At 38.1% G+C, this 11,125-nt stretch overlaps 1 protein-coding gene across 2 annotated transcripts; it reads left to right on the top strand.

Annotated features, from left to right (window-relative positions):
• Positions 1–2,708: 2,708 nt before the first annotated feature.
• Positions 2,709–11,004, top strand: LOC106160552 (aquaporin AQPAn.G). Of its 2 annotated transcripts, XR_015333875.1 has the most exons (4): positions 2,709–4,102; positions 8,239–8,319; positions 8,626–9,363; positions 9,613–11,004. XR_015333875.1 is itself a non-coding variant. In XM_013537186.2 (3 exons), exons 1-3 carry the CDS (start codon positions 3,449–3,451, stop codon positions 8,875–8,877), a joined length of 987 nt encoding a protein of 328 aa, XP_013392640.2. In that variant the 5' UTR covers positions 2,709–3,448; the 3' UTR covers positions 8,878–9,433. The 2 variants fall into 2 exon arrangements, 1 of the variants encoding a protein (XP_013392640.2); XM_013537186.2 differs by lacking the exon at positions 9,613–11,004 and having other exon boundaries at positions 8,626–9,433.
• The last annotated feature ends 121 nt before the right edge of the window (positions 11,005–11,125 follow it).

Raw genomic sequence — 11,125 nt, 5'->3', positions numbered from 1 at the left:
GTGCAGCGCGAATGCTCATACACAATGCGATAATTTGGGTAAGTGTTTATGTTGTAGTTGAAGTTACCTTTGCATACTTTGACCTTTTGTGGTAAATTTACACATTTATGACAGCAGAGGCTCAATTTCTTATCTACTGCCACCACCCTGTGTCAGTAAGCACAATTTGCTCTCGCTTAAAGGCAAAATACGCAACACCATGTCAGAAAAACGATGTTATGTTAATAGTTAGGAAGGATGGAGACGAAGTTTTTTGGGGTCATCTATGATCATCAACATCATTATCTCTGAAAATATAATGCACGATTTTACCATCTTGAGTCAAGTGCAAATCATACGCTGTCACGCAAAGGTTATGGCATATACAGGTAATTGGCGGGTAAGGGTTTAATGATATCTTCGGAGACCCCCCTCCCCCTGAGTAATTCTCTCTTTCATAACTACATGTCTTTACACGGGGTAACACTATTTAACATAGGCGGAATATCATTTGCCTCTCATTTATTTAACGGTGGTCTATAAGGAATCTACAGGCAAAATGAATTCTCCTTGAGAAAAAAAGGTAATTTTTTCCAACCCGCAAATCATTGCTCGATCCGACCCTGCTCTAGGTTTCGATGTTTTATTCCATTTATTTAATGACTTCTTTGTAAATGATTGGTCAGTCATTTACATGTTGAATGCTATATCTTCCTGTACTTTCAGAAGGAACTAACGACGCCAGGTACTTAAATATGAGGAGTTATATAGTTTTAAGGACTGAATTGGGTAAAATTTTAGCTTTGCAGGATATGTAGATATAGAATATATGACTTCGAGAAATTTCCAAACGCGTACAGTGTACCTCTAATGCATATTACCGATATGTTTACCAAAATACTCATTGTTTTTTTAGTGGGATTCTTTGCCGAGGTAACAAAACAAAATAAAAACATGATTTTCAGAATAAAACAGAAGTGAGACTAAAAGCTTTAAAAACTGTCATATTATTTGCTCATGCAACATCCAACTTGGTGTGTTGAGATGAAAGCCGTTTAATTAATCTAGATCGATCTATCCCTGTGGCGAGTCTCACTAGATTACTGTCAGCTTGGCCGGCTTAAGCGTCTGCCCCGCCTACTAAAAGCTGTAAGGGGGTAATTAACTATGGTGCCCGCTCGGCTGACTGCAATTTAGCGTGAACCCCCAGGGAGTTAGGTCGATCTAAATCTTAATCTTTAGATCGATCTAAATCTCTGGGAAAACACCCTAAGGCTTCGTTCACATGCAATGTCTATTTTCTAAATTCTATTTTCTATTTGCGGTATGTCTTATGATCACGGTCTGTGGCCTGAATATCCCGCGGCGTAATTACTGGCAGCGCGAGCCAGTTACTATAAGTTACTATAAGTAACTGGCTCGCGCTGCCAGTAATTACGCGGCGGGATATTCAGGGCACAGACCGTGATCATAAGATAGCGCAAATAGAAAATAGAAATTAGAAAATAGACATTGCATGTGAACGAAGCCTAAGTTAATAGGTTGTTGGAATATCACATATTTCTCGTGCTAAGAGGAGAGGAGGATGTAATAACCTTCATTATATCTAAAAATATTTTTTCTTAAGAGTAATTAGATTCCTTTAGGATGAGAATTCCAATCTGGGCAAAAATAAGAATAATGTAAATTAAAATTAAGGTAAATATACTAATTTTCATCCCATGCCGCCCTTAATGTATCGTTAAAAATATTGTTGCATAAGTTCAGGGAGAGGAAGTAGAAACATTTCGATTATCAAAAAATCGTGAACCGCTTATTAAGCCAAGTTTTTCCTCTAGTAGGGAATAAGTTATTTGTGGATATGTAAAATATTCATAAGACTTTCAGCAAAAAGGAGACCTCTTGCCTATTATGATACGCCTGACTTACCTGGTTCTCATTAAAGCGAATGAACTAAAAGGGGTAATCATCAAATATGCAACACTTAAAACCGTAACGAGGTAACGGGGTTAGGACGCTGTTAAGTATGTCTTTAAAAGGCAAATGAAAGAATTTAAGCAATTCAAATGGTAAGCTCCTGACACCATTTTCAAAGACCACTGCACTTCTGTTACACCCTGAGTTACCCCTTGTAACTCGCCTTTCTACCATCAGCATCGGCATTTTCTCAACCGCGAATTAATGCGGGAGTAATGCGATTTCAATAATCTCCTGTAGATACGGACAGGTTAACGGAATTGCGTTCTCAATTTAAAATGCGGTGTTTGCAACGTATTTCACAAACTGATCAGGAAACCACGGTCTAAGGCATTTTAATTTAGAATTCGGCGATCGATATCACAAATCGGCGGCTCCAAGTCTCAAGCGACAATTTCGATTATAAGGCCTGTGTACGCCTCTGAATTTCCCAATGACTGCAAATATTAGTACTTAGTAACTCAGGGTGACAGGTGGAGGATCTCTTGGTATCTGGGTGAAAACAAAAGAAGCGAACTGGAGACGGTCCAGCCCGAACTGTGAAAAGGACGTAGTTTTGTGAACATTTTATCCGACCGAAAATATCCTGGTAATTCGTTGCATCGATATTAAAAATGCCGCAAGTCGCCACCTGTTTCGATCGGTATACTTTTGCGGTGCATTCTGTACCGATACAAAATCCTGTCATGTACATACATTCGAGAGGGGGGGGGTCACATTCACAAGTTCGCTTCCCACTTTTTGGGTGGCGAGTACGGGGCTCTGTTTAGGCGACTCTTTTACCAGGCTGTTAAGCTGCCAACCTCCTAAACAGTACCGTAACTTGGAGACTGTACCATTAAACTAGAACAATCGATGTAAATATATTGAGCCTTTGTGTAGACCGCTGATGTAAAAAGGGCTTATTTGTAAAAATATTTTTGAACGGCGTGATTTTTGGACTATTCTTTCCAGGTAAGTAACTTTCTTTCTTTCTTTCTTTCTTTCTTTCTATCTTTCTTTCTTTCTTTATTTATCTGTTTTTGGCTACCTGCCCATATTCACACCTACCCAACATTATATGGTTCTAGTTGCAGTATACCAGAAGACTTAGGTTGAGTAATAAAGGTTGGTTAATTATTAAACACCAATCATTCAGGAACAGTTTCACACAGCGGACCAATTTATTCAGAAACAAAACGTAATACGAATAAAAATTGATCATTTTTTCATTTTTTTTACTTCTCCTCCATATATTTTTTGCGGTTTAATCGGTATGAATGCATCGCTGTCAACAGGCTTTTTATTCCACTCCCTTTTGATCAAAATTTGTACATCAGTTTATTTCCCGGCGGACGTGCTGTTCTTTGTAAATAAATACGCTTTTACAACAAGAGAAAAAATTACGAGTGTAACAGCCGAGAGTGCTTAGCAATATCATTGACTTAATGTTTACCGAGAAGTAGGCTACTTTGTTTAAGTTAGGCCATCACTGAATTATTCATATTTGCGCATGTGTGAAAGGACACTCGTTCCCGTCGTCTGTCATAAAATATCGTCGTCGAAGACAACGCGCGTATTATTTACCAACACATTCACGGAGATGGTCGAATCCAAATACAAGCCCATTGGGATCAATGAGTTTCGTAACCCACTATTCTACCGGGCCTTCGCAGCCGAATTTATCGGCACCCTCCTCCTTGTACTTGTAGGCTGTGGGGCAATCACTGGCGACCGTTCGCCTGTCGTGGCGCAACTACAGATTTCTTTGGTGTTCGGATTCACGGTGGGGACTATAGTATGGATTTTTGGCAACTCCAGTGGAGGGCACATCAACCCAGCGGTGACGGTAGCCATGTGGGCCGTCGGCAATATCACCTTCGTGAAAGCGGTGTTTTACATCGTAGCGCAAGTCACTGGAGCGGTCGGGGGAGCTGCCCTTCTGAACGTTCTCACCCCGGCCAACGCCACCGACGGCGGCAAGAAGTTGGGAGCCAACCTCCTTTCCCCCGGGGTTACCGTGAGCCAGGGCGTGGGCATCGAGATATTCTGCACTCTCGTATTGGTGTTCACGGTGTTCGCGGCCTGTGACGGAAGTAGGACTGACCTGTCCGGCTCCCGGCCACTGTCCATTGGCATTGCCGTCACCATGGCACATCTGTATGCGGTGAGTGCTTTCATAGGGTAGAGGGATTTTTATTTTATTTGGAATATGAATATCAGAATCTGTTTTGGATTTGGGTATATGGAAAATTTATGCGAACCGATTTACGAAGTACATCAACAAAACATGAATACAATCAAAGCAATCATGAATATTCGACGATTCCCTAAATGTCTTTTCCATTACCTATCTCTCGTGGCATAAATGCGTGCATGTGTGTTTAGTAATACGGTGACTGCATGCCACTACACGTTACAACTTTGGTTACTAAAATTATAGTTTCATTATTACAATCAAATTTACATAAAAATCTGAATTACATAAATCATAACTTAGAGGGAGGTGGTGTTCATTATACTAAATTTATAGTGAATAATCGCTCTGAAAGAATATTGGAGGCTAAAGGATTGGGTTTATGAGTAGTTTAGGGGGTGGGGTGGGGCGTTCCCCCCCCCCCCCCATCCACACACACACAACTGACAACATGATAAAAAAAATAAAACACATCTCTTCAATAAGAAAAACAGATAGAAGGAAGGAACCCACCGTATTTCAAGGTCTTATATGGAGATTATGGGTTTTTGTTGGGTTCGGAATAAGCTTATTCTAATTAGCAAGGTGTGTTATTAAAGAGGAACATAAGATTTCTATCTTAGAATTGCACGGTCAGTCAGTCCATTAACTTCGTTCCTATGGCAACAACCAATGGTTGGCACGAAGCCTGGTTAATAGTCTTAGTTAGTCAGTTCTAACAGGGGTTTATTTTACAGTTTCAGCTCAGTCAGTTTACGTTTATCTCTCTACAGCCGTAATGAAGTTAAGTCGAGCGTAGTTATACCGGTGTGACAGTAGTAATATAAATCCCAGGAATGGAAATCTCGGTCACGTTTTCCTTTCTAACAAAAGATTGCCAAAGCGTCACGCTCTATAAATCTGTTATTTTTGTCTATAACACTAAAACCCTTGGTGACGGAAAATTCTACCCAATAATTCGCCGGAAACACTTACATGTGATCGTTTTCTTATTAATTATGAGGGTCAGTTGCGTTCTAGGACAACGCAAACATAAGCTGACCACGCTTCATGCAGGTTCTCAATAAATGTTTTTTTTTTTTTTTTTTTTAGTAGGTCCCGTTGTGGAAATATGCTCTGTATCGGAGTGTCCCCCCTGCATGTGCATTTTATGGTAGGCGGTGATTTATAAGAAAAATGACCACTTTTAACGAATTCAAATAGCCTTTTCTATCCTATGCCTTTTGTCTTCCAAGACCTAACTTCCCTATATGTATTGCTTGGTATGGCACACGTGCTATCAAATATCATTATTTCACAGTTATAGATTTCAGTTTAAATGTATTTAAAACGAAGTTTGATAAAAAAGGCAAAGAACATAAATGTATTGTTGCTCAAACTTCTCTATTTATACATATATTTTAAATATACTAAATTTGAAACTATTTGACACCTCAATCAAACCAATTGGGAAATCTATAAATTCTGAACCAGTATGTGTATTACAAACAGGCTTTATTAACACTTTGAAATCAGCTGTTCATGTCTTCCAGTATTCAATACTGAATGTGTATAACTAGCAGCATGATGTAGGTTTTCATAAGAATATGTCACTATTTTGATATATTGTCAGGTAGGTAAAAGCCTTGTTATGGAATTTTGCTAGAACTAATAACGATTATGACTATACTAAAATGCGTCGAAAAAAATTCGCGTGCACCACTTCCTGTGCACGTATAAATTCAACTATATAACTTCAGATAATCAATACACTAGTAACACTATTCCTCGTGAATTATCGTGCTATCATTCAGTTGGTAAGTTGGGTAGAAAAATCAATACTCCACAGCTGAGATTTTATATGATGGGTTTGGTTACCCTCTTTAAAAGGAACATGCTTCTCAAGACAAACAAGTGGTTAAGGAAATGGATTAACAGCTTTAGGAGCATGAAAGCGTTCTTGACCCTCAACCATTACCTGTTTTTGAAGAAATTATAGACATATTTTTGGGACCATCGGTAATATTTTTCTTTGAAAAGGGACCAGCATAATTTATCAGTGAAAATATTAATTAAAAAAATAGCACCCCAATGATCCACACGTTTTATTGTCATGAAATTATCTTCTCCCGTGAGTGTTTCATAAGGCGATTTTACTGAAAGCCGTGCTTCGTGCGGCAATTTTTTCAATAACGGGTCAAGAAGCTGTGGGCACACCTACTGTATTCTGTCTGTATATTAAAAAAAAACGGTGAGCATGGGGGGTTTTCATTCATAGCTACATCCTAATTGAGTGCTTTACAATATGCTTGACATTTCCAGAATTCCAAATAATTACAGACCTTTTACGAGACGACAGCCTAATCATGGATATTCTTTTCAGCATTCGTAATTTCCTTCGAGCAGTAACCTCTACATTTAGATTTTCATTCAAAACCGAAGGTAACTGTTTCTGATTATGTTGCGAAACAAGTCGCCCAGGGCAGCGTACGTGCTGTCGGAATTTCGTGCATGAAAACAGCAAAAAGCAGACATCTTTGTTAAGATGCTAATGATACAAGGGCAATGGAATATTGAAATCAATTTCGTATTGTACGTGTTAGTCATCCAAGGAATAAATCGTCCTTTCAAAAATAGGTAGTCTAAATGATGTGACGCCTACATTCGCATTAACATGTCTGAAATTGTATCCTGAATAATATTTGAATGAAAAGACATCATCAATGATTAAAGAAATAATAAACAAATAGAACTTAAACAACTTATTTATCATTCGAGAATTATCCATTCAAAGACCTAGCATATATTTCACAAGGTTTAACAGTGTCACTGTTGAAAAATGATAGGAATTACAAAGGCAGAAAGTACATATAAATGTACCTATTACTATTCACTGATATTAGTTTTACATTTCATTTTTCCACACCAAAATTTGCATCAATGAGGACGTCCCATTGCTCATTGCCAAAATGGTGAAATGCTGTGGTTTCCACCATTTTTCATCAGTCGCCTAGTCGATTTTCGATTTTATGGAACTGTTCAAAACAATCGGAGTCTTGCGATCAACAACCATCGCAAGAGGCTGTGATAATGACGGAGCAGGGTTTCATGATTCCCAAGTCAAACCCCAATCCGACCAATTTCCAATCAAATACAGAGGGTGTATGTATCACTACTTTATTTTAGAAAATGACACCCGCCAAATGCCGCAGTCCGATATCCATAATACGTTTTTAAAAAACATGAGATGGATATCCATATCTTATCACACGTCTAAATACACCCCATCTCCTCTTCATGACTAAGTGCTTAAGGCCTGTTTCCACCACAAATGGGTCCCTTTTACTTAGCAATAAGAATTTAGAAACATTAATATTATGTAGGATGTAAAGCTGATGGAACACGACTCACCTATATGAACTATGGGCACATAACATGAAGTATTAGATTTGTTCATGACGTACATTTTTTACGCATTTTTGCGTGTTGGAATTTCGTTTTAAACTGACAAAGTCATTTTACATCTTTTTTAAAGCAGACCCACTGAATTGTTCATGACATTTTCTTGTGTGTCAGAGGTGCGGGTTGTGAAACATGGAACATCGCAATATCAGAGTATTGACGTTTCTCTTCTCTTCCGCTATGGAGTATGAATCCATGTGTTTTTTTTTTTCGTTGCTTTAATTTTAGCCTGAAAAAATTAGCGATCTCAACAGGTGGTATTACAGGTAATATAATTGAATTTGCATATATATATCAATATCATTATTCTTTTTCGAAATTTTAATTAAAGTCGCAAGTCGTAGTAGCTGTTTTTTTTGTTTTTTTTCTGTTTCCTGTCGACCATGAGGAATGTTAGAATGAAACTCCACACTAAGCAATATGAATGTCAAAAGAAATATGGCTTAGTGGATGTCAAGATTTAATCGTGTTGAGCAGCACTTTAGATGGCAAATAAACACAACTAAAGATTGCCATTTTAATTATTAAAATACCGTTTTAACATGTTTTTTTTTTTTTTTTTTTTTTTTTTTTTTTTTTTTTTTTTTTTTTTTTTGCCTGGTCTTTCTAGTGTAAAGCTTACACATATAAAAGTCAGCTATAACATGTTTTTCCCTTCATTTCAGCACGAGTACACGGGGTGTAGCATGAACCCAGCCCGTAGTTTGGGACCAGCTTTGATATCAGACACGTGGACAAACCACTGGGTAAAACGAGTGACCAGTCAGAGGCGTTTCCATTTGTGTTAGCCGCCCTTAGCGTTGTCTGTCTTTGTGAATATAAGAACACTAACTTTTGGTCAGCTGTTGGTTTGGCATATCTAATTGGTTTCTGTTGATAGACAACTCTCTTTTCAGTCAAGCATACATATAATTGATTATCAAAAAGGCAAATGCAGCCTTAAATATAAAATATTCGATCGAGTGCATAAACTTTTATCTGTAATAAAAATAACATTTACAACATCATTTATTAGGAATATATTCTAACCGTTCTTTAAATACCGCTTCCAGGTGTATTGGGTCGGACCTCTGGTTGGCGGTCTGATTGCAGGCTTTTTGTACGAGTTTATCTTCGCTGAAGACGCCTCGGTGAAAAAGCTGAAGAGATACTTAGCGTGCCGATGCCGCTCCCTTTTAGAGGAGGGTGAGGAATCAAGTTGTACGAACAAAGAAGAAGATTTCCAAAACAATGACAGTGATTTTAAGCCTGTTGAGTTCAGAGGGTACCAAAATCACGCTTACATTGAATCTACCCATTTTTGATTCTCTGTAGCTTTTTGTTTGACTGGTTCTCTGAGAGACCCAAACCCGTCATCACATTTTAACATCACGTGATTAAGCTACGCGGTCAGTTCTGAATACAACCATGGATGCAATTTTGATGCGGGTCTTAAGACATCATGAAGGTAGAGGATATCTTTCCCGTACTCCATGCTGTAAACCAGCTTAGTGATGACAATATTCCATACATAATTTCGTGTTGGACAGTGCATAAACCAGAGACCTTACTGTGAACATCTTGAAAAAAATCAATCTGTGGTCCTGCCAAAAGGAATCTTGCCCCTCTCAGATGTTTCAGACAAGTCATTTTCCTCATATGAGCGAAGAACGTGAATAGATAAATTATGTGCCTATGGTCACATGGACAACTTGAAGTGTAAAGAGCACTTCTTTCTCTCTCTCAATGATTCAAACTGAAGGAAAACAAAGTTCAATCCGGACCAAAAAGCAGACGTTCATTAATGTTGTGTTTTGTATATCATATTGTGTCTTGTAGTATATTGTTGTTTGACAGGAATTAAACTGCTGTAAGTATTGATTGCGTGTCTTTATTAACTGACGTGTATAAAACTGACGTGTCCTCAGCTACTCACGGATTCGGCTCCACAGTAACCATAAGATAAGTAGGCCTATATATATGTAGTTGAATGGATCCCCATCAGACTATTGTTAATGTACTGAATACGCAGAAATAAAGGGGAGTACCTCTCCAGGAAGGAGGCTATTCACCTTGCCTCTAGATAAGCATCGAATATTGCAGGTAAAAAACAATTCAATACAAACTCTTGAATGAAGGAAAAATACAGTAACTTCATTCTTAATATTCCAAGTCTAGAGTATTGCTGCCTGTCTCCCTCTCTCTCTCTCCCACTCTTACTTAACAATGAAAGCCAAAAGCCACACCTACACTAATGCACTTCGATCAAACTGGATATGAAGATCAAAGTCATTTCGTCACCACCAGCTTGCTGTTTACAACCTTCTTCCCCAAAAATGAACCATCAGACTGTTGTGGAAGAATTATAAGCCAACCTCCGTAGCAGAGGGCTTCCTCACATTAATGGCAGCCGAGACACCAACTATTATGAGATGAATATTATATAAAAAATATTAACTCAAAAACGGCTTGCAACTTAATCTATATACATTTATCTCAGTGAAATTTTAAGTCAATGCTATTTGGTTCGTTATTGATTGTCGATTGCGACCATCTCAACTGTTGCAATGTTAGAGTAGTACGGTATTAAATTGTGTTCACTGTTGTACCATGTCTCCCTCCCTCTCTCTCTCACTCTCAGTTTAAACAAATATCACATCATATTAACAAATATTAGTCGTAGGCCTACATGATCAAGAAACGTAAAATGACTTAATCAGACTCTGTGTTTTTGACATGACAGCACGCAACATTCGCAGACAAACATAACTTGAGGGGAATGTGTGTTTGCGGGAAATTACATTTCAGGAAGATATGCTTGTAAAGGCAAATTAGTTTACAGCAATAACTACATGCCAAACGTTACTGTTGCCACAGTAACTGTTGTCACAAATATGTCCTCCGTTCACAAGAGCAGCACATTTTGTTACATGTCGCAAGGTAGGGTCCTAGGCCTACAACGGAAGTTCAAGAACAAGACATGCTGAACAATATGCTTGCAAGTTTTGTTACTTTTAGCACACTGAAAAATACCAATTTGTTTGCGATAGTTAAGGCGGATACCGCATTAGACAAAGCAGCTTGAAGGTGTGTGTGTGTGTAAAATAGCACTGATATGGCATTTTCAGTCCATACACGCAAATGTCAGTCAATCACAATAAATGTTTTTTCTATCAATCAAGTGTTCAGTAACTGGAAATACTAACAGAGAATACGCTAGCTCATAATGACTTAAAAATTTGATCAATGATCAGCATGTTTAACCCGCAACTTAAGAATTTAGTACTCTAGCTCACATAAGGTATGGTTGGTACTACATGCACAAGTACGTGCACCAAAGCTAGAGCAGGGATTACGTGAAATTATACAGTGGTTTGCAATAATATCACTGAACTGATAAATATTCAAAAGCTAGTTGAAATACTAATGGAGATAATAGAGGTACGAGTCGCTGCAAAAATGAGCAATTAATAGCTTCATGAGGTGGTTGTCAAAATTATTGTTATGCACCTATATAGGCCTTTAAACGTATTGTATACATATTGGTATTTGTCACGCACAGAGGGTTTTAGC

The sequence above is a fragment of the Lingula anatina genome, chromosome 4 (genome assembly GCF_051362555.1).
Source record: "Lingula anatina isolate TDL-2025a chromosome 4, LinAna3.0, whole genome shotgun sequence".
In the NCBI taxonomy this organism is placed as follows: domain Eukaryota; kingdom Metazoa; phylum Brachiopoda; class Lingulata; order Lingulida; family Lingulidae; genus Lingula; species Lingula anatina.
The sequence above is the reverse complement of the archived record's forward strand: the minus strand, read 5'-3'. Positions and strand labels throughout refer to the sequence as shown.